Source organism: Canis lupus, chromosome 28 (assembly GCF_011100685.1).
Source record: "Canis lupus familiaris isolate Mischka breed German Shepherd chromosome 28, alternate assembly UU_Cfam_GSD_1.0, whole genome shotgun sequence".
NCBI lineage: Eukaryota > Metazoa > Chordata > Mammalia > Carnivora > Canidae > Canis > Canis lupus.
Genome location: NC_049249.1, coordinates 21,794,317 through 21,822,057, shown reverse-complemented (window position 1 = coordinate 21,822,057; position 27,741 = coordinate 21,794,317). Strand labels below are relative to the sequence as shown.

The window sequence follows — 27,741 nt, the reverse complement described above, 5'->3', positions numbered from 1 at the left end:
GAGGTTACAACATTCTCCAGGTGAGAGATGGTATCTTATTAGGGGGGAAGTAATAAAGATAAAGGAAAGAAGGCAGATTCAAAAGACATTTTAGAAAAAATTGAGTTACAATGAAGCCAAGTAGAGTAGTATTAGTAGAGTTTTAAGGATGACAGATCTTGAAATTCCTCAGTTGTGAGATCAAATAGTAGAAAGCTGGTAATCTGAGCTTATGTGATGTTCCTCAATGAGCCAGATAGCAATTGCAGCCAGGTTTTCTAATAGCAGCAACATTTTAGGAAGGGTGATTTTAGGAAATGTGCCAGAAGGCCATGACCAAGACTACAGTAAAGTCAACCATGTATTTAAAAAATAATTACATACTATCTATAGGTCCCACTTCTGAATTGTCAGTCAGAAGGATACCAAATGATAAAATTACTGGGATTTTCAAGGTACATGCTTGTAATATCACATTACATCACTTATTTTCTCTCCTTTGTACTTCTGTGAAAATAAGACTTAAAAAAAAAAAAGACTTCAATATTAGGAGTTAACATTCAGCATAAGCTTATAAAACAGCATTTTTTATCAGGAAGATCATATTATACCTGAGAATATTAGGAGGAAAAAGTCACTAACATTATATCTGAAAGATGCTACAATGTCCGGGAAACAAATGTCCCCTTATGACAAACAAGATATCAAAGTCCAAGATTCATAATAGTAACAGCAACTTCCACACACGGAGCTTTATATAAGATCAGGAAAATAAGACAGATATGCTCATAATTCCTTTCCTTGTTTCAGATGACTAATAAATGGAAAATTTTTACAAGTCTTACTTTCTGCTTCATGTAATCAATATAGTAAAATTTCTACTAAATCCAGTAATAGGCTTAAAGTTAAGAAAAGTCCATAAGGTCTCCTTCAAATGGACTAACAACTCCGTTTCCCAAATACCCCAGCATTGGAAATTGATCCTTGGCTCCTTTATTCCATGATGCAGAAGTTTTTTGTTTTTTTTTTTTAATATTTATTTATTTATTTATTTATTTATTTATTGATAGACAGAGAGAGAGAGAGAGAGGCAGAGACACAGGCAGAGGGAGAAGCAGGCTCCCTGCCGGAAGCCTGACGTGGGACTCGATCCCGGGACTCCAGGATCACGCCCTGGGCCAAAGGCAGGCGCTAAACCGCTGAGCCACCCAGGGATCCCCTGATGCAGAAGTTTTAAACAAATGGTAAGGAAAAATAATTTCTAGTGTTTAACATAGGCCCCAGTCTAAATCCCACACATGAGTGGACCTTAAGATTTTCTAAAATCTATTTATTTGTCTTTTTATTTCCCTCTTATTATTTCTATTCCTGTGAAACATGATCTTCCTTAGTCTTAGGTGGTCCAATATATACATAATTATTTTCCCATGGGTACTGTAAGAACAACATGGCATGCCTACAGTTTTATAAATTTTCAGATATGCTGTGCTAAAACATACAGTAATTAGCATTATGGTTCCACACACCATACTAGAATCCTAAAAGGAATACTACCATGAAACAGAAATGCCACACAGTCAGATCCCCAAGCTGAGTTGAGTATAAGTCAAAAGATGACAAAGACTTATTAATGACCTGCAACATGACTGGTTAAATCTAGAAATATACGTCTTATTTATGCCTCTACAGTCTTTGAATTGTTAGTAACAATGTCACATCTGCAATGATGGAATGGTATAGTAAATAACTATACAGTAACTGATCTCTTAAACTGTCAATAAATCAGTTTCATAGAACTTCAGGGGAAGAAGGAACCTTGGTAAATATGTAGTCCATTCCTTCATTTTATAGATGAGATGAAGGACAAAGAAAATGTAGTAAGATTATTTATCTGATTTCTACAAAATAGGAAAGACTCAGTAAATACTTGTAGCGTGACAAAACCCAGGTCTGGTTTTCCATCTTTGCGTGCCTCTAAATTAAAAAAAAAAAAAAAAAGCCTTTTTAAATCTACATGTGGACTGAAAAAGCCATGAATTCTTGAGATATAGATTCTAACTGCTGACACCTTAACCAGAGAAACTGTGAAGAACGAGAAAATTTATATTTACTTCTTTAAATACTGCAGATTGTATTACATATTTTCATCCTAAACCTATCATACCATAAAAAATCCTCTAGACCCACACATAAACATAAATGCAGCATATTAAGCTTATAACTATTTTTATAATTTTAAAAATTAAACTTAAAAAACACGAACAGTCCTAACAAAGAAACCAAAAAAAGGAAACACATGGCTTTAAAGATTAGTCAAAAAGGGACGAGTGAATCCTAGTTTTGCCTCAGCAATATCAAAAATGCAGAGTGGGAAGATCCAACCTTTGGAGCTCTAATTATTATCTGTAGAAGCCTCAAATTTCCTGCAAATATTAGTAAGAGCCCCTAGTCCTGCTCTCTCCCAACCTGTTTCCCCAAGTGACTCCCCAGTGACCTGCCTGGAGTTTCCCAAACACTTCAGGTGACCTTAGTTACCCAGAGATTGCTCTGTGCCTCTCCAAAATAAATGCTCACATTCTCTAAATAAAGCTTTGGGAATCAAGAAAAACGCTTCATTGAATTCCTCCTCATCAATGGAAAAAGCAAAAATCAGCAGCATCTGTTGATTTTTAAGATGGCCTTCTGAGAACTTCCTACGAGTTGAAGCCTTAGAATTCTCTGGCCCCCTGGGATAAAATACTGAAAAGACAGCCAGACACTACCAAAAGTTCTCAAAAAATAGAAGTTTTCAACAATGCCTGAGTACATCCATTTTCTAGGGATCTCTTTGGCCTAAAAAATAAGCGTCTTTCTTTTTCTGTGTGTGTGTGTGTGTGTTTTAAAGCTCCTTTACCAACTCAATCTTATCAAATAAGAGACAACTTTTCCTAGCATGGTCTTCCTTTTCACTCTTAAACAAATAGATTATGCCCACTAACTTCCTACTCTAACTAAATATTTTTATTCCTTTAACAAAACCCTTGATTCTGCTTTACATCCTGCCTGAGCTATTTCTGGTTTTCAAAAATTCTTCTTGGACTGTCCAAATTTAAAGCTGGCTCAATTACTTTTGGCATGTGGTTGCATGCATGGACACATGCTATCAAGTCTCTCAAGGTACTGACCCTCTCCAGTCACAGACTTCCCCACTTAATAACCCCCCAGCAAGGGATCCCTGGGTGGCACAGCGGTTTGGCGCCTGCCTTTGGCCCAGGGCGCGATCCTGGAGACCTGGGATCGAGTCCCACGTCGGGCTCCCGGTGCACGGAGCCTGCTTCTCCCTCTGCCTGTGTCTCTGCCTCTCTCTCTCTCTGACTATCATAAATAAATAAAAATTAAATAACCCCCAGCAAGAACTCTTTGGTTGCTTTCTGGATTCTACACCTTCCCTTCCACACAAAGCCAGGTTATGATATCTAGACTTGATGAATTTAATAGGGCCAAATGTCCAGGGATGGTGGTAAAGGAACTCGGCTGGCTATTCAGCATTGCTCCAGACTCCATATTAGAGGACTGAGGTCGGTAGCCCCTGCACTTTTGCGTGTGTGTGTGGTCCCTCCCTCAGCAGCCTTTTCTAAACCTCCCCAGCTTGCTACCTGTTGGCAGTGCTGGTGTTGCTGCTCCCGGTGCTGTGTTTCTGTGCTCGGCTCAATCTCCTTGGGGGCTTTGAATGCTGCAGCCGGGGGCTCGGCATGGAGGGGAACGTTGAGGCATAGCCATGTTCACACTCTAAAGAGATAGCAAGAAAAAAAGACATGGTAACAGGAATATACCCAAATCCGTGGATCTACTGATCTAAAGTCATTGCAGCAATGTGTTGCAGAAAATAGCAGATAGAATGGAGGTCGTATTTTTCCACTTTTTGGCTGGAAGATAAAACTCTCAGTCCTTGCCAGGACATCGATCCTGTGACATTATATACAGACCCAACCCCATTACCTGAAAGGTGTACAGATACTTCCTCTAAACCTCTAAGAAATATCTCCATCCTCTCCAAAACCCTTTTCTCCATGAATTCTTGACTGAAATACACTAATTTCTGAGGCTAGCTACCATCCACCTCAATTACTTCACCGGCCTCAAAATCCCCCTTTAACTTACTCTCCCCATCCTAGGTCTCTCGCCAAGGTCCCCATTTTCACCTACTTCAAACCATCCAACTGCCTCCTCTCGGACGACATTTTCTCCCCTGACACCGTAATTTCCAGAGTTCCTACTCTCCGCTCCCCAGCCTCTTCACGTCTCTTCCAGGCTCCGTTTCTCAGAGGTCCCTTCCCCAGAGGTGTGCATCCTCCTCCCCGCGGGCTCCTCAGCAGGCACTGCCCCCTCTGCTCCCGGCCTCGGCTGCTCTCCCCTACCTGCGCCGCCGCCACCCCGTGCCTTCAGTTCTCTCTTCCCTCTCTCCTCCCAAGTCCTCGGGCTGGCGCCCACTCTTAACACCCGCTTCCCTGGGCTCGGCCCCCCTCCCCCCTCCCAGTCCTCCCGGCTCACGCGCGCCAACCCGCCCGCACAGGCCCGCGCGGCCTCCCCCGCACCCCGCCCCTCGCAGGCTCCGGGCGCCCTCACGCGCGCTCCCTCCTCACACCCCCCTCCTCGCGTCCGCACCCCTCACACACACACCCGCCTCCTCACGCACGCACCTGTCGCACGCGCACCGCTCCTCACACACGCACCCTCCCTCCCCTCACACACGCCTCCTTGCACGCGCGCCTCCCCTCACACGCGCCCTCCACACACACTCCTCACGCACCCCTGCTCTCACACACGCACCCGCCCTCCCCTCACGCGGCGCACCGCACTCCTGGCGCCGACGAGGACTGCGCGGGCTCAGGTGGCGGCGGAGGCAGCGGCGCCCGGCCGTTACCTCGGTCCCGGCGCTCCAAAAACTCGGCCGCCTCAAGCAGGCGCTGCACGTTGATCATCCGCACCCGCTCCATGGGCACCGCTGGTGGCGACCGGGGCCTCTCCGCGCTCCCTCTCCTGACCGACAGGAGGCGCCGCAGGCGGCTACAGGCCGGCGCCGCCCCGGGACATGTGCGGCGGGCGGGCGGGCCAGCCCGGCCGCGGCTCGGCGCGCTCTCCGCCGCCCCCGCCGCCCCCGCCGGCCCCCCCGCGCCCGCCGCGCCCGCCGCCGCCGCCGGCAGCCCGCGCGCGGTTTGTTTACCTCTCCGCGCGAGCACGGGGGAGGGGCGGGCGCAGCACCGAGGCCCGCCCCGTCCCGCCCCTTCCTGTGCCTCCTGGGAAATGTAGTCCCGCCCCTCCCACAGCACACCGGGAGTGGTAGTACGCACGCCACCTCAGTGCGCCTGCGCTCTGCCGAATTCCGCAATGGCGGCTGGGAAATGTAGTCCCCTTCGGCTTCTGTCGCCAGGGTGTAAAAACTAAGAAGTTATCCGAGCTTCACTTCGGGGAAGGAAGAATTTGAGCGAGTGCCGGGGAAACTTTTTTCAGCCACTCCTGGCTGGTGCCCAGGACCTGGAGCATTCTTTATCTGAAGTGCCGTGTTCCAGTCCTCTATCGACTACTACTTTTTCGTGTAACTTCCATGCCTTAGTTTCCCCATCACAAAATGTGCTGTTCGGCTGGTGCACACAACAAAACGTTTGAAAAGCCAAGATCACGGTACAGAAACAAGAGATGATCTCATCAGTGCCAGGGAAAGCTTCCATGAGGTCCTTCTTCCACCTTAGTTTCCATATAACGTAGTTCTGGTTTTCGTGGGGTTTTTCAAGTCGTATTTTTTAAAACTTCTTTTTGCTTCAGGCCCTCACTAGTGACTTTGGAAGCTAGAAATCCTCTCTGGTGTTGCAAGTGCAGGAATTCGGTGGGTAAGTAAGTGATTTGGTGCTGAAGTCACAGAGGGTTCAGTTCAAATCCTGACTCTGCTACTTACACTACCTGTCTGGACTCTTCAGGCTTCGTTTTCCTCATGTATAAAATGGATTCGATTACTCCATTTATCCAAACATTGAGGGCCTGCCATGTACCAGGCACAGTACTAGATATAACGTGTACCGTAATGAGAAAAACAGACACGGACCCTACTCTCTCAAGGAATCTATAGTCAGTAGGGCTTATTGTGAAGATCAAATGAAAAAAATCCAGCACTTAATATATGACACTCAATTAATGGAAGTGATGGTGGCGATTTCCTCTCTTGCTCTCCTGCATAGAGGCAACTGAAAGCAGTGGCTAAAGAGAGCAGGGACCACATTAAAGGATTGCCAGTGGCTACCCTCTCTGCCATTCTCTTTCCAAGTCCTCAGTCTAACAAGCCCTCAAAGTCTAGACCAGAGTTTCTCAACCTCTGCGTTATTGACATTTCGGGCAAATAATTCAGGAGTGGGGGTGGAGGGTGGGGGCAGACTTGTGCTTTGTAAGATGTTCAGCAGCATTCCTGGCCTCTACCCACTAGATGCCAGTAGCACACTACCAACCAGAAAGGTCTCCAAACATTGCCAAATGTCTGCCGGGGCACACAAATCACTCCCAGTTGAGCACCATTGGTCTAGGGAGAGGAAGGGCAAGAGGGTCATAACTGTTGAATGCTCTAGGAGCAAGCTGGGAATTGTATAAACATCCATAACTTTTTCCCACCCTGATTATTTTAACCTGCTGGTGGACATCCAAAATAACAGGAAGCTCTTGGTGAGGGGAGAATTTCCCCTTCCCTGTGGTCATTCCAGTGGCTACTGTAGAAAATATCATTCAGAATGAAAATCTTACTCTTAAAAATGTCGTGAGATTCATGCTGCATTTTAATGCCCTCTCTCTTGCACTCTTCTTTTTTCTTTTTTTTCAAAGTGAACAAGATTTCCAATGAGGTCAAAAGCTGCGAAATTATGCCACTCTTTTTAAATATTACACTTGGCACCACATTTAAGAACCAAATAGATGTTCCATCGAATGCAGGGAAATCCAAAATGACAGATGTTCACAATATCACAATGATAGATATTCACAGGAGAGGGTTGTTTTTGTTTTTGTTTTTGTAAAAACCTGGAAATAGGGATTTTACCTTTTCTGCTGTTGGCCAGGTCTCTTCAGATCTGGGCTTTTCCATTGGGTATTGGTAACAACCACTCTTGACAAGGGACATGTTGGGTAAAGGGAAGAATGGAATTATTTAAAAGAAAATAGCTCTTCACCAAGATCTATTAGTGGAAGGCAGAAATGATTAAGGTTGAAAGTTTCTACAACTTAAGCTTTAGAATCCAAATTGCTAAGGGCTACTCCAGGAATTTTAAAAAGGTAGATTTATGACAAAAGTCTCCCCAATAGGAGATAAACCATGCAACAGGCAATCAAAAAAAAAAAAAAGTACCAACTAAAATACACATGGGTTTAAATTCATAGATCAAAAAAATAAATAAATTCATAGATCATAAGACCTAGCAGGTTATTAAGAGAAAGCTGGATGCTTGGTACCCATGCCAGACCTTTCACAGTTGACCTCCAGATGAATTAACCAGCCCTTCTTTTAGAGCCATAGCCAAGAGGGAAAGGAGGAAATGGAGAGTAGGGCAGGAGTCACCAAAAAGGCCACCTGCATCTGTTGAAGAAGAGCAGAGATGATGGTGATGGAGGGCAGTGGGACAGTGTCAACCAAAGGCGCCATTTCCTTCTCCCTGCTTTGACTGACTCCTAGAGTTCTTGCTCTACCACTGGCCACAACGGCTTTCCACAGTACAAAGCTTGGGGCTCTAGCCTCGGCAAAGTAATGTGCTTCACCTTCCCTCAGCATCAGTCCCAGCCTGGAGGAACCCAGAGGCAGCTATGGCCTTTCTTTTGTTCAAATGAATCCAGTTTGCCCTACAAATGCAGATGGGGAAACTGAGGAAAAGCAAGGCTTCCAAAGTCTTCTGACCAAAGAACCTGGAATCTTATCTGCAATCCTGCAATCTCTGGACTGCAATCTCTGCAGTCCTTTCCCTAAAGGATCTCTCTCAGGGTAGCCTCATTGGAAGATGGGAAAAGTCCCCCTGAATCCCCCAGGCCTATAACAAACACAGCCCAGATGGGGGCCATATCCCCCCGGTGGCGGCGGGGGGGGGACAGAAGGCAAAGCTCTCCACTCTTAGGAGTCCTTTCTGTCACAGTTTACCCAGTGCAAATTTCCAAACGACTTTTTTTTTTTTTTTTTTTTGGATCCAAACGACTTATTGCATATTCACGAACAATGGAGGAGGCTGGTCTGTATTACATCTTTTCTGCAGACAGGAGAGATGGAAACAGGGGAAGGGACCCTGAGGTTAAGTTACAAGCCCCCAAGTCACTGTATCGGTAACACCTGGAGCTTGAGAGAACTTCCCTGAAAGTGCAAAATGCTTGTGGCGCAGGGCACTGGTTTCTGCAATTATCTTTAAGGATGGGGGTTTTCAAATACTGAAGGCTGAAGACGGAGGAAGAAGGGTGAGTCCTGAGCTCCTACTAAAGGAGAACCGTCACAGTGCTACATCTTTCCATCCTCCACCCCAAAACGACAACCGCAGCCTCCTTCTCCTTCCCACCTCCCCCCTCAGGGCCCCAAAACGTGAAGAGCAGCAGAAAACCTTTGCCTCTGCCCAGTGAGTCAGCCTTGCCTAACTTCATGCGTAAGCTCTCCTGGAGTCAGCGGCAGCTCAGAGCTGCGGGTCTGCGCGCAGCCGAGATAAATTTGGGTCTAGAAGGGATGACGTAATGCTAAACCCGAGAGGTAGCTGCCGCCTCCCGAGGCTCCAGTCGCCAGGGCCGCCGGCTGACATCCCAAGCACACGGAAAAGCACCGAGCGACCCAGGTGCCCGAGCTGGGGGGACAGGGAGAGAAGGGACAAAGGGGCGGGAGGAAACGGCAGGGGGAGGCAGTGTTCATCCGAGATCGCTGAATCTGGAAGTTTGTTGTTTTTAACTTCAGTTTTCTGGTGAGATCAGGCCACTGGCAGAGGCTCAAACAGCTGCACTTGACTTCCATCCTGGTCTATCTCTTCCCCCTTAGGAAAGGGCTTCTTACAATTTTATTAAATAGCCCTTCTTACAGCAGCCTGCTTCGGCGATTATAATGGATGTGGTAATTTCTCGAATGTCCTTTCCCTTCTTTTTTGCATTAACTTGGATCCAAGAAGAAATCTGCATTGCAGGACTCAGTTCATAGGCACCTCTAAGACACTTGCTGCCCCTGGAGCATCCATCCCACTTGGGGGTGCAACTGATAAAGTGTTCTGGATTTTGGAAAGGGAATTTGCTAGGGACATGTCAAGTTAATGTCCCCTCAAATAATATTTCATGGTTTATTTCATAGACGTTTATCTTGTTAAGCTTGTTCCTCAGTTCAGTCTCCATTTTTCAGATGAGAAAACTGTGGGCCAGAGAGGTATGGTAACTTACTTGAGGCCACACAGCAGCTATCTATCAAACCCACCAAGCAAGGATTAGGTTTCAGGCCCACAGACTCTCCTGTGCTCTCTACCCATCTCCATAGTTCTTTTTCTGGTTGACTCGTGTTCTTAAAAATAAACAAATAAATAAATAAATAAATAAGAATACATTTTCTGATCTTTTTAATGTGTGGAGCACCAAACCTTTAAATATCAAGTTACATTCCAAAGGGATCCAAAGCCTGCTTTTGTTTTCTGTTTAAGGTTCATTCTTCTCTAAGGAAAAGGTGGCCTCAGAATCAACTCCCTTCCTGGTGATGAGCACAAGCCATATGCCTAACCTCATGACACCCCTTTAATTAAAAGACCACCACAGGTAAATCATCTTTACTATATGGAAATAGTTTCCTTCATCAGGAATATGCCTCCTGTTTCCTTTTTGCCAAATGACATTTCATCATTTGTTGCCCTAGCCACTTACTATTCTCCTTTAATTTGAGGTTATACTCATTTGTACTGGTAGATTTCATGACTTTCAGCCATTCCTGGCATATAGCCTGCTCAGCCATGGTATGTTATTCTTTTGAAACATCGCTCATTCCATGAATTAACATTTTCCTAAAAATGTTTGCATCTATATTCAAAAGCAAGAATATACTGTATATATTTTTGGTTGCATGTATCAGGTTTTGGATGCGATGATCTGTTCTTTCAAAGGTAGATGCATCTTGCTTTTAAAACCTTAAAAAAAATAAAATAAAAGGAGGATCGCCAGAGGCCTTCCCTGCTGCTAAAGAGGATGCCCCACATTCTTGCCACAGTCCTGGGTAACTCTCCCTCCCTTGTCAGGAGCCTGGCTAGAGCTCCCCTGCCCCCCCACCCACCCACCCACCCACTGGCATCACCACTCCCTTCCAGGCAGCAGACACTTGTGGAGGTCACTCTTAGGCCCAGCCAGACCCTGGAAACTACAAAGTCACATACTCGGCCTGCTGCCTGGGGGCTGAGTTCTCGGCTTCAGGTGCACCATTTAGAATAAAAACACCAAAAAAAAAAAAAAAAAAAAAAGAATAAAACACCAGGCCCTTGGGACTCAGGATCACTCAAGGACATGAGTGATCTCGCCATCTCTTCCAGCCCCAGCATTCTGATTCTAGGATAGTGGGATTCCCCAAGAGCTTAGAACACTATGCCTCATCTGTGTACTAGTTTGCACGTGATGAGAGCCAACTATGTACCCAGTGTTGCTCACAAACTCCTCAGCACACCTCAGAGATTCTGTTTCACAGATGAGGCCTGGAAAGGTTAAGAGATTTGCCCAATGTCATATAGGTAATGACCAGATTCAAGCTTAGATTTTCTAATTCTGGGACCCTAAAGCATACATTAAGATATGTTTAATCAGATGAGTCACACAAAACTGGGTTAGGGCAATGGTCTCAACCAGGGGTAATACCATCCCCCAGGAGGCTTTGGAAATAAGTGTCACAATGATTGGAGGGAGGGGTTTCTGCTGGCATTTAGTGAGTAGGGAACCAAAGGTATTATAGCCTGCAGTATCCTGGACTAATCTGCACACAAATGGTCTCACCAGTAGCTCCCTTGCTGAGAAACACTAGGTCAAAAGGCTAAAGAGAGAGAACTCATCATTCATTCAACAGATACTCCTTAAGCATCTCTTACGGGTTGTGCACTAAGCTAGATGCTGAAGACAGAATAATGAATGAAACTACTTCATGACCCCGGGGCTCACGGTGCTTGTATTCTAGTCCAACACACTGATGACAAGCAAGCAAAATCATAATAAATTGTGATGGGTAGCACAAAGGATAAATAATAAATGTGGGATAGCTTCAGGTGGGTAGAAGTTTCAGGGCAATCACAAGGACTGTCTAGGTCAGCTTCTCAAACTTTAATGAGCACACACATCACCTGGAAATTGTGATAAACTACAGGTTCAGATTCAGCAGGTCTAGGGTGGGGCCTGGGAGTCCCATTGCAGATGCCAAGGCTGCCCATCCTAGGACTACACTCACTCTCAACAGTAAGGGTGAGATAGGAAAGAAACCACTGAAAGGCTTTAAATAAGTAAGAGACGTGAACCCAGTTATATTTAAGATCACTCTTGTTTCCTCGATCTCCACTGAGGAGATCACTTGACCAGAACCAGCTGGCCCACACTGTCACAGTGGCAGCCAGGGTCTATAGCTCATCTCTGCAGCTCACACATGCTTCTCCCCTCTGGCTTCTCTGGCAGAAGCCCTTGGCTCCAAGCGCGGCCAGACCAGTTGCCCTAGAACTTGAACGCCTTCAGGAAACCTAGTATAGCCTGATAGGGTGTGGATTCACACCCCTGACACCCTAGTGTGCAGAGCCACAGGAGCCCTACTGGTTGGGTGAGTTCCCCAGGGGCCAGGTAGTACTGCACATACAAATAGCAACACCCTAGACCATTGCCCTTCGGAAGAAGGGCCCTTATCTGACATTAGTGTCAATACCCAAAGAGTCCTGGAAGGTTTTGGCTGCCTTCTCTCTGCCCTAGGATGAGTGGAAAGGAAAGGAAGTCACCCCAGGGAGGCATCCCCAAGGGGACCCTCAGCTTGGACTTCAAACGTTCCAGATTCCATCTCTAGCCTCTTGCCCCTTGAGGCCTAAGTTTTCCTAAGAAGAAAGAAAAACCTGGATTGGAGTCTCAGCTCCACTCTATGTTAGCAGTGGCTTTAGGAAAGTTAGTCAGCCTTGCTAAGGCTGAGGCTTTCCTCGTTTACAAATGAAGATAATTCTAGCACTCTGCTATTGGACGTTTGTGAGGATTTAATATAGAGCACTTAGCATGGTGCTGGTACATAGTAACTGCTCAGTAAAGGGGACATTATCATTATTCCTTTGGAAAACAGAGACAACATTGCACTTGTCAGCAGTCCCCTTGCGGTCAGGTATTAGACTCCTAGGAGACAGGCAAGAATTATTTATTGGTCTCTATTTGTCTATCATTTGTACTGGAATATGAGCTGGAACTGGAGACCATACCTCCTGCACTTTGAAAGCATGAAGCACGGGGCTTGGCTCCTGGAAGGTTTTAGAAATTATCTGTTGAATTGAGCTATATTTTACAGCTGGTGAAATGAAAGAAACTTGTATGCAAAGAACTCAGAGTTTTATGAGTCAAGAAATATAGTATGGGAGGTCAGGTGTGGTGGAGGTAAGAGGCAGATAACACAGGGATACCATAAAGCAGTTCTGGGTTTAGAGAGAAAAACAGAAGCCACCCCAGCTCCCCCCACCCCCACCTGCAACCCATGACCACAAACAGAGCATTCCTAAACATGCCTTCTATTTTAATACAACAGTATTAAAATTGTCTCAAATCATCTTTACTCAAGTATTCCTGCTAATGGCCATAAAGATACAAGAGTAAAACATCTCAAATAGTAGGTAATCCAAATCCCTTTTTATTGGCTTTAGTTTGAATTTCCCAATCTCCCCTAGGACACTATGTTTATCTTTCTAATTTTGCTGTGTTTAAATTTCCTTAGCAGATGCTGCAGTTGGATATAAGAGGTATGTGGCCAAGGGCATGTTATATGGGAGAGTGGGCTTGGTAGGAACACTCGTATGGACCATCCTCCAAGTACAGAATGCCCCAATCTGTAAAGAGCTGGGAGTGGAATGTGTTTATTTACAAGGCTGCTTACAGGGTACTTAGTTTCCTAAGCACAGGCAGAAAAAAAAAGAAAGATCTGTAAAAAATTACAAGGACAAATACAAAACACAAAAGATTTTAAACACAGGGGTAGGGGTAGGGGGTGCAGGGAGGGGAGGGACTATTCCTTTTAGGAAGCCTAAGATAAATTTTTGTTTCATCTGTAATGATGGCTAGAACCATAGACACAAAGGTCCAGGCCAGAGGCACTTCTATATTCTTGGGATTCACTTTAAGACAATGGAATTTCTACAACCTGGCACTGGAATAGAGTACAGACTCCATGCATGAGGGCAGGGACTGTAGCCCCAGGACCTAGCATAGTACCTGACATAAAGCAGCAGTATGTGCTCCTTAAATATCGAATGAATGAATGAATGAATGAATGAGTGAAGAATTCACAAAACAAATTTAGGGAAAACATAACAAGCAACATAATTCCACAGATTATAAAAGGATTTGCCACAAAGGCCTTTTAAAGAGAGGTTCTCCAATCTAAATGTTTTAAAAGGGGGATTGTATTTACATATATTTCCTGGAGATTGATTGCTCAAAGCCAGGGTCACCTGCACTTTCAAAATGTTTCACAAGCAAGGGGCCTAGCACAATTCTGTCAAGATGAGGAAGCAAAGAAGAAGCCTCAAGCTCTGGAGGATGGTAGCAAACTCCCATTATTTTTGGCCAGAGAGATCAAGTCAGCTGTTGACAGCTTTAACACCTCCAGCCAGGCCACTCAGGGACAATGATACCAGAGACAATTACTTCCCCTTAGTAGCAGAAGAGCCAGAGAGCAGGTGTCTATCCCTGTGGAATTGAAGCTTTTCTCCAGTGTGAGCTGGGAGCTCCACCCACCACTCCCAGAGGAGGCCCCTCTGGGAAGACTTGTATTTCTCCTCTTCAGATATGGCTTGGGTAGCCATCCTGTCACTGTCTACTGCCTTTGGGTAGCCATCCTGTCACTGTCACTGCCTTTGGGCTCCCCAGGCCCAGTGTACAAGAAAATTTTTTTTTTCTAAATAGCAAATTCAAATTAGCTTCATTTTGAAAGACTATTGAGAATGTTGCAATGACCTTTGCAATAACCAGACACACCCTAGGTTTGAGAATTGCTGACTTTTATAAGCACCTGACCTGTAAAACAAAAGCCCAATTTGGGGCTCTGCTTGTTATCCATTCTCACACCAGGTGAGAGCCCCAGAAGAATCTGGTTCTGCCTCTGCTGTGTCATCTTGGGCAAGCCACTGTCCCTCTCTGGGCCTCAGCCTCCTCATCTATACAGTGAGGATGATGGATGTTCTGTGACCTCTAGGGCTCCTTCTGGTCCTGACCCTCTGTCTTACTACCTGCCTCGTTTAAAAACAAAACCCCAAATGGAGTGGAAGGAAGAATGAGAAAGGCAAGAGAATGGCTCAGAAGGCCTGCCTGCCATACGTCCCCACAACTACCACAGCACACCCCCCCCCCCAATATCTGCCTGAAAACTGCTTTCTTCATTCTGTAGGAAGATTCCTATTTCTTGGCTGGATTGTTGCTTTACTTCTTTTTCTTCTCTCTCTCTCTCTCTTAACTCAAAAGCCACAAAACCACAACTCACCTTCCCAAAACGGGTCATTTGGAAGCCAGAGCTGTCAGGGGGTTCGGTGTCAGGCCTGGCATACTGGTGGTATCTAAGTGAGGACCAGGCCAGGGCAGCCATGTGCTTCTCCTCCAGAAACCCAGTTTAAATCAATATTTATTCAACTGTATTTATAGAAAGTGGTGGTGGTAGGGAGGAGGGGATGGGGTAAGGAGGCAGGGGGGATCTAAAACAGAACAAGCCACAATGACTGATGCAAATCTTTGTGGCCAATTCGTTTCTGCAGGGCCGGGCTTTTTTTTAAAGGCAAAAGACCCGGCTTTTGATGAACCTGCTGTTGGCCCCAGTACCATAGCAACAGCCCAAGTCCTCTGATATGCCCAGAGGACAGACTTGGGAAAGGCAGCAGGAGGGGGTGGTGTTTCCTAGGAGCCTAAACTTGAGTTAGGGCCAGAAGAGTTGAACAAGTCTGAAAAACAAAAAAAAAAAAAACCTCTCTGGTTGGCTCTTCTGTCCTCGGCCTCACTTCTAAGCCTTTTCTAAGCAGGGTGTGTACAGGAAGACCTTGAACAATCAACAGAGTGTTTCAAATACCAGCTCTGCTTTGGGGTGCTGGGTGACCTTGAGCAAGTCATTTTACCTCTCTGGACTTCATTCCTTGGCTGGAAATTGTGTACATGCATGTATCATTAAGACTGGAATCAGAGGCCTAGGTTCAGAACTCAGCTCTGCCACTTACTAAACCATATGACCTTTGGGCAAGTTACTCAACATCCCTGCACCTTGGTTACCCCCTCCATAAAATGGGATAATAAAATTGCACACATCATGGGGTTGTTGTGAAGACTGGAAGAGATAATGCATATTTAACCCCATACTTGGTATATAGTCAGTGCTCAAAAAATGGTAGCCAGTACTGATACTATGTAAAGCAATTAGTTGCTGCTGCAACATGCTGGCACTCTCTTTATTTTCTTCAGTTTTCCCTCCAAACTCTTGCCCAGTCATCCTCAGATAAAAATCCCCATTTCTAGGTGTGTCAATGGAACAGTGTTTCTATCAGCAAAGGAAGGTCGATGAGCAGCTGTTGTTTTGCCTTGGAGCTGATGGAACCTCCTTTTCCCATCCAAACCAGGAATGGCTTAATTCAACTTCTCCAATTTTCTAAGGGTCCCCTGGGTCCCCTCCACAGGGTGCCCAGTCCCTGGGAGCTCTGGGACTCTGAAAGCCACAACAATATCTTCAAAGTCTACTTCTGGCATTTAGCAGTGGGCAGAAATCATAATTAAAACTGGAGGGGAAAAAAAGTTGAATCTGAGAACATAATTTAGGATGCAGTGAAAATAAAAACCTGATTTGGACAGCCCGGGTGGCTCAGCGGTTTAGCACCGCCTTCAGCCCAGGGCGTGAACCTGGAGACGGGTGATAGAGTCCCACGTTGGGCTCCCTGCATGGAGACTGCTTCTCCCTCTGCCCCTCTGCCTGTGTCTCTGCCTCTCTCTCTCTCTCTCTGTGTGTCTCTAATAAATAAATAAAATCTTAAAAAAAAAAAAAACCCTGATTTAAGAATGTTCTTTACACAATGCCCCAAAACCCAAATATCCCAGTTTACCCCCACCGTAAATCAACCCACAGAGTTTTCAGGGAAAAAGCAAGTGCACATAGTAGATGCTCAATACATATCTGTGGAATGAATGAATGAATTGAAAGATGCCTGCTGTGTAGAAATGTGACCTGCTTGAACATTAGTTGCCATCAAAGCCCTCCATTTTAGCAAAGTCACCCTAGTACCCTGCTCTCTAAGCTAGTAACTGATCCATTTCCAGGGTCACGGCGGATGACAGTGGGCACTTTTAACAACCCAGGCCTGACCTACTATCTCTTTGAAGCCCCTGGTCTTTACAACCCAGGGGCAGTCTGTGTGGATTACGGGAGACCCTCTTTCCTTGGAAGAGATCAGTATTTCCAACTCTTCTCCAAGTCCCCAGAAAGTCTATATTGTGTCCCCCCAGCCTTCAAACCTGATCGCTGTGTCATAGCCAGTAAAAGCCAATTCAACCAATCAATGTATATTAAGTATCTCCTATATGCCCAGTGATGCACTCTATGCAATGGTGACATATACTGAAATACTATAGGTGATCTTTTCCCCTAGGATGCTATTATCTCCCTGTGAGGATAAAGCTAATACACAGGAATCAAGTAGAAGTCTGCATGGTACTGATGATTGAAGCTCAGAGAAGAGGCTATTTATTGAGCACCTACTATATTCCAGGTACTTTTTTTTTAAGATTTTATTTTATTTATTTATTCATGAGAGACACAGAGAGAGAGACAGAGAGAGAGAGAGAGAAAGAGGCAGAGACACAGGCAGAGGGAGAAGCAGGCTCCATGCAGGGAGCCAGATGTGGGACTCGATCCCGGGACTCCCGGATCACAGCCTGGGCCGAAGGCAGGCACTAACCCGCTGAGCCACCCAGGGATCCCCTATTCCAGGTACTTTAGATGTTTAAATGGAGCATCTCAATTAGTTGTTCAGCAATGATGTGAGGCTGGTTCTATTGTTATCCTCAATTTACAAAAAAGAAATGGAACCTCAGAGGTGAGGTAACTTGTACCCAAAGTCATGAAGCCAGTAAGCAGCAAAGGAGGAATCTGGGCTCTGCTCTGAGTAACCGTAAAGCTTTCATTCTCTCAAGTACACTGAATTAAGAAATAGCCAGAGGAGGCTTCCTAGGGGAGGTAGGAACTGACCTAGGTCTTGAAGGGTGAGTAAGATACAGATAACCCCAGAGGAGTAAGAGAATGAAGCCATTCTAGACGCAGGGAAGAGTCTGAGTCAAGTACAGAGGCATGACTGCCTAGCATGCTTGCTGGAGGACCTGCTGGACGGGAGCAGGGGAGATTAAGTGAGGAAGGCAGGGTGGGGCCATATGACACCACAGAGCAGCAGCTTCCTCCATCAAGAGGAAGAGGCTGCTCCTTGGCCTGTCCATGCCCCTAGGAAAGCACCTCACCCTCAAACGCAGATAATCCACTCCAGGGAGCAGTGCCTGCCTTCTATTCCCCTGTAACCCTTCATCTCTATCTTAACCATTGCCCCCCAAAGCTATCCTCCCCAGATACTGAGAAGCCCCATTTCTATCCTCTGGATGTTACCTGTTACAGAAGCTACTACTTGCCCACTGAGCAGCTCTTCTGTGAATCTGGTTCTTTTTCCCTTTCAGTCTTAACCTTTTTCCAAAACAGGAAGTAAAGATTTTTCCCATTATTAGTCAGTTCTAAATCGCCACCTCTTCACTGGACCTCAAATGGATATAGGAGATGATGCCAGAAGTGACTGACATATAACTTCTGATTTTGTGATAACCGGTCCTCGCCTCCATGATGAATATTTCTGGAGACCTGTGAGATCCTTAAGGATTCCCATCAGTTGGCGCGTCAGGAAAACGTTCCTGCGTATCCCTGGGAATCCTGGCCTTGCACAGAGCAGACAGTCAATAGTGGGGGACTTAATTTGAACACCCTCCCCCTGAGGAGATTCACCAAATCTACTGGGAATAATTCAACCCTGTGGCCACAGCTTGGGGAGCACTCCTACTACGGAAACCTCAAAGAGGCGATGAAAAGCAGTTCTGGCAACAATGGAAAATACGGCAAGCTCCTGCCAAGTAAGTACTTCGCAAACAACAGTGAAAACGAAACGTGTGAACTCGTGACCAGGGTCTAGTGGTGCATTTTGGGAAGGTCTCACAAGAGCCCGAAATGGAGAATCAGGGCTGACACACGTCTGGGGGTGGGGGGGTGGGGGGAAGAGCGTCCCTTTAAGAAGGGACCGTACCAGCTGGCCTCACTAGGGCTCCCAGAGATTTCCTGGCTGGCCTCCTGGCCCCACCCACCAGGCTCTGGCCTCAGCAACGCGTGACGTCAGAGAGAGCCGCAGCCGGCGATAGGCTGAACCACGCAGCTAGGTCAAGTCCAGTCAGAGGAAAGAAGTTTGTCTCCATGTGGAAACCATGTGTCTCTAGCTGGGAGGGGGAGGAGGAGGAGGCGGAGAAACTGAGATCAAGTGATTACAGGGGAACGGGCTGAAATGAAGGCGGGGAGGTTGTGCACCTGAGCCGGCCAGCACTGCCCTTTGCAGGAGTGACCTAAAAAAGAAAAGGAAAAAAAAAAAAAAAAAAAAACCTTGCCCAAAAAACCAAAGCTTGAGCCCCCTCTCATTATAATAACAATTGAACAACTAGGATCCCTGCTTCCTTCCAAAAACCAGGGACCTGAGAAATGCCGGAGCCCTATCGGAACGCCCAGGTCCCCCTCCCTCCCCCAACGACCGAATGATGTAAGCGTTTCGGAAAGCGGGGCTCTGAAGCAAAACAAGCCCCGCGCGCGCGGAGCGACCCGCAGTGCCCGAGCCCGGCGCACGCACGACCCGCCCCCCAACTCGCGTTATTGCTGTGCACACGCGGACCGCCGTGACGCGCGGGCATTGTGTGCAGCAAGCAGAAAACAACGGCAGCGCCGCCAGCGCGAAGAAGCGCCCCCAATAAAATGAGGCAGATGTAGGGCCCGCCGTTTTCCGTACCAGGAAACCGAGACCCGGCGGGGGGGGGGGGGGGGGGGCGAACGTGGGGAGGGTAAAGCAGCCCCCGTGGGCCGCTACTGGTTGCAAGGGGCATAATAGGGGCCCCGGAGCTGGTCGCCCGTACTTTGCTGGAGGTCACCCTCGCCTGCGAGAGCTGCTGGGGAGGGGGCGAGGGCCTGGAGCCGGCGAGGTCCCCGCAGCCAAGCCGGGCAAGGCGCAGCGCCCCACGCTCTCGGGGAAATCTGGGGGCCGCTGGCATCACGTCATGCAGAGCCAAACAGCGGCGGCAAAGAGAGGCAAGGGAGCTAAAAATACTCCCGCGGGGAGCCGGCCGGAGGGGGGAGCAGCGGGGCCGAGGGGCTGATTACGCACGCGAAGTTGACTTTGGCTGGGGCGCGTGGGTTCCCGACCCCCTCGCGGGCCGCTCGGGAAGGGCACCGGGAGGAAGCCCCCCGGCTTCCCGGCCACAGGCGCCCGGCTCCCCGCCGCCGGCCCGCCCCGCGCGGGGTAGCCCGGCCCGGCGCGCCCGGCCCTCTGCTTACGTGACTGGTGGCCACGCCGGAGCCCCGGCACGGGGTAAACTAGGAGGTGGCGACGGCCAGGGCGGCGGGGGACGGCTCGGGGGAGGCGGCAAGGGGGGCGGAGGTCTGCGATTGTCTGCGGGTGCGCGGGGGGGGGCGGGACGCGGTGGAAGCTCCAGCCGCCTCCTTAGCACACCATGCTGGGGTAGGGAGAGGGGGCCGGGCTTGCCACACACTGCCAAGGTGCCCTCTTTTGGTGCACCCCCCCCCCAGAGTCGGCACCACGGGACGGGCTCCGGAGAACCCCGGACGGGGGTGAGGGGTAGCCAAAGAAATCACGCCCCTCCCCCCTCCAACAAAAGCAAACACACCAAACAAAACCACGTCTTCACCCAGCTCCCCAGCAGCTCTGGCTTTTCAGAAACTACCCTCCTGACGAATGCACCTCCCCCCCCCCCATGAATAATCGCAAACTGATTCGGCTACACCGCCAGCGATGCGCCTTTCTCGCAACCCAGGCACTCCGAGAAAACAGGAGAGAAGAGAAAGAAAAGAACACACACACACAACCGTCCTCCCAACACAAATCCTTGGTTTTGCCTTCAGCCGCTGCACAATTGCGCCGGCAACACACGGTTCCTTTCACCCTGGAGGCCTGGGGTGTTGGTCAACTAAGGTGTTTTTGTGTTTGAGGATTGTTGTTGTGTTTTGGGGGGAGGAGGTTGCAAGATCTGACACGTTGCAATCGGACCTTTTTTTTTTTTTTTTTTTTTTTTTTTTTACCCCCTCTCTCTTCTCATTGATCTTCCTACTTGTTCGGACAGATTAAACAGCCTGGTTCTCTCCAGTCTATCGGTTTATCTGCCTCGACCCTTTCCCCGTTCACGCAGCTCTTATTTGTGAGGACCGTGCTGGAGACATCGCACACGCGTGCCCCCGTTAGGACGCTGAGTCGACTGCCTGGGAGGACCGGGGGACCCAGCAGGCAGGGGCAAAAATGAAACAAACAAATACAAAAAAGGAGGCCAGGCCGGGTGGGGCTCCCAGCACCCCCGCCCCCAGCCCTGCTCTCCACCTGAATCGGCGGAGGGGGGTGGGGGGCGGGGGAGGAGGAGGAGGAGGAGGAGGAGGAGGAGGAGGACAGCAGAAATCCACCAGGCAGGCGTCTGCCTTCCTCGCCAGGCGCGCTCACTCGTAAGTCGTCTCCCGGAAAATAAAGAAACCGCACACAACAGCCCACACCTTCTTCCCCAACTATTGTTTCCTGCGAGATCCCAAAGTTTCCTTTTAGCTGCGTCCCCCTCGCCAAGTTTCCCGGGCGCAGGAGGGCGAGTCCGGGGCGAGCTGCTGGCGCTGCCTGGCCCAGCCGGCCTGTTTGGGGGAGGGGGGGCGGTGGCACCCCAGGGCGACGGAGGTGCTGGGGTACTGTGTCCGTGGACGCGACGGCCTGAGCCCCGCTGCGGGCGGGGAGGAAGAAGCACAGTAGACAGGAGGGAGAAGCGCAGCCGAGCCGGCCAGCCCAAGCCCACGCCGCGGAGGGCTGTTTGGTTGTTGTGGTTGTTGTTATTGTTGTCGTGTGTGTCTCTGTGTGTGCTTTTTTTTTTTTTTTTTTCTTTTTTTTTTTTCTCGAACCGCTGAGCTCTGCCTACGATTTCCAACTTTCGGCTTCTAATCCCCACCCCACCCAGGAACGAGCAACAGAAAAACAACACTTGTCTGCCCGAGAAGGCTCCGGCGCGGGGGGGGGGGGGGGGGGGAGGAAGAAAGGCGACCTCGAAGAGATGAGCTCTGGGCTCAGTTGTCAGCAAACAACACTCCCCCGCTTGTCCACCCGGCGGTCGTCCCAGCCTCGGGGAGACGGACAGACGGACGCACCGACAGGCCCCCCTCGCCCCCCCTCCCGCTCGTCTTTGTTACATCTTTAGCAGCTTTGTGCGTGCGTGTCCTTTCTCCGGTGTCATCGGCTTTACTGCCGAGGGCTGGATGTGTGTGTTGGGGGGAGGGGGACGCGGGCCGAGCAGGCGACAGGGGTCGCCCAAGTGGTTGAGGAAGAAAGAGCCGGGCGCCGAGGAGGAGCCGGGGCCCCTAAACTTACTTTTGTTTTCTTTCTCGATCTGCTCCAGGTAGCTGGCGGCCTCGAGCAGAATCTGCACGTTCTGCAGAAAAGTGTTGATGTGCTTCTCCATCGAGTTCTCGCTGGTGTTGAAAATGTCCGAGAAGGGGCACCTGAGCTTGGCCCCCGCGGGCTCCTCGGGCTGGGCCGGGGGCTGGGGCGCGGCCACGGCCGGGGGCGCGGCGGGGGCCAGCCCCGCGCCCTCGCAGCGCGCCTCCTTGCGCGGCCGCCCGCGTTTGCCCATGGAGGAGCCGGGGTCCGCCGAGCTCGTCCTCCTTCGGGGCTGCGCTGCCCGGCCGAGCTCCGGTCCCCGAGGAGCCCCGGCTGGCTGGAGCGGAGCGGGCGCCGAGGCGAGCAGGCGAGCGACCTGACTTCCCGAGCCTCGCTGCGTGCAGTTGTGTGTGTGAGTGTGTGTGAGTGTGTGTCGGTCTCGCAGTGGGTCTGTGTGTATGGGAGATTGAATGAACCTACAGGACGGACGGAGGCGCTCTGGCGCCTGGGTCCTAGCGCGAGCCCGTCGCCCGCGGACCGGTCAAAATAAAAGGTGGAGACTCGCGAGGCAGGGACCGCCCTCGGCCCATCCCCGCACCCTCCCCGCCTCTACCCAAATCTTACCTCAGAGCAGAGCACTGTATTTCAACACGAATGGAAAAAATAGTCGATGCCCTGAGCGGACCTGCATAAAAAACAAACTAGTAAGCTGGGTTTTGTCTTCACATAAAAATAAGACCTCGTAAATGGTCCAGCACAGTGCCTCGCACATTAAATGGTAGCTATGACTTCTTCTTCCTTTTTTTTTTTTTTAATAAAAGCCCAATCCGGAAAAAAAAAAAAAAAAAAAAAAAACCATCACATGTAACCTGAAGTTTCCCACCCCCGATTCACACGCCCCTACGCACAGACAGCCACAGAGGCATGCGCCTTCACGGGGTCAAATGAAATCCCCAGGCCGCCAAATCCCAGTTACAGATTTACTCACTCTTTCTCCCTTCAAATGCAAAGTTATTTTCCAGGAAGGGGGAGGAGATGTAAGCATCTCGCTCCACAAGTCCTCTTCCCAGCCTTGGTCCAGCTGTGCAAAGCTCACGCTGGGGTGCCTCCGCACCTGGCACCCTTTTATTTGACGGACTAGCAGAAATGGCAGCCCGTGACCCTCCCACCCCCACCCCCATCCCAGCTGAATTCCGCCTTTTGGCTCTGAAGACTCCTACCCCAGTTGACATTGTTGTTTTTACTGGACTGCTATCACCCAGTCAGGATCTAGATGAACCAGGGATGCTCTCCAGGCTTGGGAGGTACAGCTGGGAGTCAGAGGGATAGCTGAAGGCCATTAGGGAGTGTCACAGAGAAGGGTTCAAGTCCACCTCCGAAGCACACAGACTGTGTGAGTTTGGGCAAGTTCCCTAACCCACTCTTGGCCTGTTTCCCCTTCCATGAAACTCTGATAAGGTTCTTGTGCTGATTAAATCACGTCTGCACTTAGCACACTACCTGGCCCATAGTAAGATCTTTTTCTTTCAGTCCAGACCCAAATAAGAACGTGAGTCCCTTACTTGCATCTAAAGGGGGAGGGCACGGGGGACAAGCTGCAGGAAACAAGATTCTTCTGCACTTTGTTGGAAAACATCTCTGCAACAGACCCATCTAAATATTGTCACCTTGCAAGGCCACCTAGAATTTTCCTGCAGGAGAACCATTTACATAGAAGGCACATGGAGTACTGCCCCCTGCAGTTGAGCAACCCAGCCACTCTGCTCAGGAGCAGCTTCATGCGCAGAACCTTCAAGAAAGTCTTGTGTGTACTTTTAGAATATAATAACCTGCTGCTATGACAAGAGCAATCAGGAACTGGCATTTTAAAGGCAGTGTGTTCACATTTGGGACCATAATATAATCATACTACACACACTTTCTGTCCTGTGACAAATTTTGCATGGTTGATCTCTGCATCCTTTAGCTAGGATAGAATAGAAGCCTCTAAGAGCTGTGAAACAAAAACTCACCTTCCATTATCAGAACAACTGCTGACTTTTTGTTTCTGTTGGGACCGTAACCCGAGTTACTCATGTTTAAAAGCCTATAAGTATCTAAGGACTTTAGGAAGATATAGTTTCAAACAAGTTGTATCTAATGCCATTTTGCAAAAACTGGCACTTGTGTGAAACAGCACCCATCTCCCTTGCCCCAAATGAAAGATGATAGTGAAGAAAGCTAAGCCCGAAGAAAACCTTAGTTTTCACTCTGCTGGCTACACCAAATGTGTACATATGCACTACTGCGACCCATATGTATGTCTACACACACCCACCAAGATAGGCACACCCCACACATGAGTGCCGGAGCGGGGGTAGGGTGTTTTGTAATTATTTATTTATCCCTGTTTCATCTCTCATAGGTCTGTGAGCTTCAGAAAGCCCAGTGGGAATCTTCAAGCTGGGCCACGGATCTGACCAAAGCCAAAATAAACAATGGCTTGAAGAAAATCTACAAAAAAGTGCTGATTTGCACTATTCCCACAGTCAGCCACAGCCCCCACCACCATTCCCATGGAAAACACCACTGCTGGTGCCAAATCAAGTCCCCCCCCTTCATAGGGGCATTGTTTTTTGTTATTATGTGAGTTCTTAGCATCAGACAATGGCACCACAAGAGACACAGTGGAGGCAGGAGAAATGCCTTTTTGTTTCACTAAGTCTGTGCTATTGTGTCCCAGACTCTAGCCCACATATAGTACAGTTGCATATATTCATTTTGGTAACACGTATGTGGAACGATGAATGTGCCAAGTGAAAGCTCCAAGCCCCATTCCTTATTTTTTTCAAGAGCCCATCAAGTGTTAAATCATGTTAGCATCTTATTGCTCTCTCCCCCTTCCCACACCATCCCTCAATTAACAGATTCCTTTAATAAAGTTGGCCCCCACGGAAAGAATGGTGTTTCAGGGGTTATATCACAGGAGAGGCATCCAGGATGCTGGGTTACAAGCTCAGCTCCATTCCCGATTAGCTTTGCTTCCCAGGAGGAGCTATTCAAGCCTTTTGCACCTCACTTTCTCCAGGGCTTTGACTCCATAAATAAATAGGCCTCTTTGGAAACTTGCTGCCAATTTTTGCAGAGAACAGGTAGTGGATGAGAAGGCAGCTGGCCTGTTAAAAACATGTGAACTCTTCAAAGAAAAAAGTAGTGATTTTTTGCAGCGCCCAGAGAGGCTAGCCAGGATGTTCCCAAAGGCCTGAGATATCCTGGATGTCCATTCATTCAGGGTCCAGTTTTCCTAAACTTCTCTTTCTTTGTTTGGCCTATTTGCCTATTGGTAATATTTTTCTATCAACCTTGTTTGCATATTAAAGCAAGATCACTCTCTCATATATTTGCCCCTTTTTCCCTCCAGACATTCTACATTCTTACATCAAAAGAGTTTGTTTTGTCTGTTAATTATGTCTTCAGGTACATGGAGACTGGTTAATTACTGAAACCCAAGGAGGGTGGCCCTCAGACCTCCCTATTCTGCTCCGGGATGGGATGCCCTTTGCTGTACTGGGCCATTTTGGCTCTTCTAGACTCCTTAGCTCCCCCCTCCTTCTTACCCATTCTCCCTTCCCTAGCCCTTTTTGCCTAAGTCCACCACTCCAACATCTAGCTTTTCCTTGGACCTTGCCAGCATGGCCAGGTCAGATTCTTCCCTGCTCTTTGACCTGTGGTCTTTGTACTCAGGCTCGATAAACACCATCAAGAGATCTTCTGTCCCCTGCACTGTCACTTGAGTCCTAATTGCCCAGAGCTTTCCTAGCCAAGTTTTTCCTGAGCACCTTTCCCTTTGGAAAGGGATCGTCCAGCAATAAGCTGAAGAGTTGGCCTCTTCTTTCCTTGGGAGTCTTCATCCTGGCTTCATCTACTAGGAGGATGAAGTGGCTTCAAGGAAAGCCCAGGAATAAAGGTTTTTTAGCAACTGGTAAGACACAAGCAGAATGACAGGAACAAGAACTGTGTGGTTCTGTCTCTCCCACTGGCTCCTGAAACAGCCTTAAAAGTGTTAACCAGGCCTCTTCCAACCACTCCCTATGCCCCCACCCCCACCCACACATTCACCAGCGGGTGTAGACATGGACAGAGGATAAATAGCCTCCGCCCTACATTGGCGCTCACCCGGGTGTCACCTGCTCCTGGGACATTATCTCTGCTCTTCTGGACTCTGCCCTCCCTTTTCCTGGACCTCCAAGGCTGCCAGGCTCTTCCTGTCTCAGCCAACTCCTGGGCTTCTCCTATGCAACGCCCAGTACTTAGAGGGTTCATTAGATTATGAGCTCATCAAGGGCAGGGAGCATGCCTTGTTCCTCTGGCATCCCCAGCCCCTGGTACCTAGCATAGCACATGCACAGCACAAAACAGAGGCTTAGGGCATGAGGGTCAAAGGATGAATGCCCTTTTCTGCCTGGCTGGCACCTTGGTGCTGGTCCTTCATGGTCTCCTTGCTCCGGCATGGGAAGAAGAGGCATTTGACACTGTCTGCAAAACTATTCCTGAGTCACTTGCATTAAAGTTTAAATATCAAGGGGATAAATAAATAAATAAATAAATAAATAAATAAATAAATATCAAGGGGATCCCCGGGTGGCTCAGTGGTTTAGCACCTGCTTTTGGCCCAGGGCGTGATCCTGGAGTCCCAGGATTGAGTCCCACATCAGGCTCCCTGCATGAAGCCTGCTTCTCCCTCTGCCTCTCTCTCTCTCTGTCTGTCTCTCATGAATAAATAAATAAAATCTTTAACGATAAATAAATAAATAAATAAATAAATAAATAAATAAATTTTAAATATCAAAATACTATCTATCCAGAAGCCAGAAACCCACTGAGCCACATGGTTGAGGTTCCCTTCCCCAAAAGTGCAGAGGCTCAGCCACTCTCTCCTCTGTCCTTACTGCTCTACATATATGATGACAAGATGGGTCTTCTCTGTAATAAGATGCCTCTGATGGAAATTTTTCAAAAATCAACGGATGATGAAAGCAATGGCCTGAGACCAAAGTGGAAATCATATGAACTTCTTTTTTCTCCCGCGTATTCTCATTGTAGGTTTCTTCTAGCAGAGGGCGGCCCTTCGGGCCCCTATTTTCTTTAACAGTTCCATATTTTTAAAAAATGCATTCAGCAAAGATTCTAAATTCATGTACATTCAGGTACCAATGACTAACACCAGCTTAGACATGATCATTCCCAGAGGCTTTTGGAATTAAAAGATGACCAGTGCTTTAAGCTAAAGAAACAGAGTTCCAGTAGTAAAATGTTAGGCATCAGAGGTGGAAGGAGAAGGTAGTATTAAAGCAGCAAAGGATCCTCCTCCTGATTATTAGCTAGCTGAACTTGTGTAAATCGTTTAATCTTTCGGAGCCTCAGGATTCTCACCTACCAAGTAGGAAGAGTAACATTTACCTCGCTGATGGGGTGTATATGAAAGAAATTTGAAAAAAAAAAAAAAAGAAATTTGGAAACTCTAAAGTGTTGTGCACATGTCAGCAGAGTGTTAGGCTAACAGAGTCTTGAAAGATTTTCAGGGAAAATAAAAACAATGACGAAAAGGTGGAGGAAAGAATTAGAAACCCAGAGTTCTGGGCCAGCTCTTCCACAGGACTCCCGGGTAACTTTGGATAAATATGTATAACTTTGGGCACTGCAGCATCAGTGTCCTCACCTATGAAGGGAGAGTTCTATTGACATAGCCTCCCTCTCTCGCCCATTCCTAAAAGCATCATTTTAACTCTTCTCCTCCATGTTCATTAATCATAGACTGGGGGGATCTCTGGGTGGCGCAGCGGTTTGGCGCCTGCCTTTGGCCCAGGGCGCGATCCTGGAGACCCGGGATCGAACCCCACGT

General features: G+C 48.2%; 1 protein-coding gene and 1 long non-coding RNA gene across 3 annotated transcripts in view; one reads left to right on the top strand and one right to left on the bottom strand.

Annotated features, from left to right (window-relative positions):
• Positions 1 to 22,315, bottom strand: part of MXI1 (MAX interactor 1, dimerization protein) — an 81,257-nt gene extending 58,942 nt beyond the window's left edge. The window contains exons 1-2 of one of the 2 annotated variants that reach the window (XM_038578762.1): positions 21,852 to 22,315; positions 3,615 to 3,747 (exon numbers count right to left, since the gene is read on the bottom strand). In XM_038578762.1, coding sequence (XP_038434690.1) covers positions 3,615 to 3,747; positions 21,852 to 22,113 — 395 coding nt within the window. In that variant the 5' untranslated portion in view covers positions 22,114 to 22,315. Of the gene's footprint in view, positions 1 to 3,614; positions 3,748 to 4,882; positions 5,101 to 21,851 lie in introns of those variants that run through there. The other variant, XM_038578763.1, reaches the window with a different exon arrangement.
• On the top strand, positions 5,290 to 10,156 carry LOC111093049. Its single transcript, XR_005380586.1, has 3 exons — positions 5,290 to 5,690; positions 5,782 to 5,846; positions 9,636 to 10,156. It is a non-coding gene; the product is annotated as an uncharacterized LOC111093049 (long non-coding RNA).
• Positions 22,316 to 27,741: the final 5,426 nt, after the last annotated feature.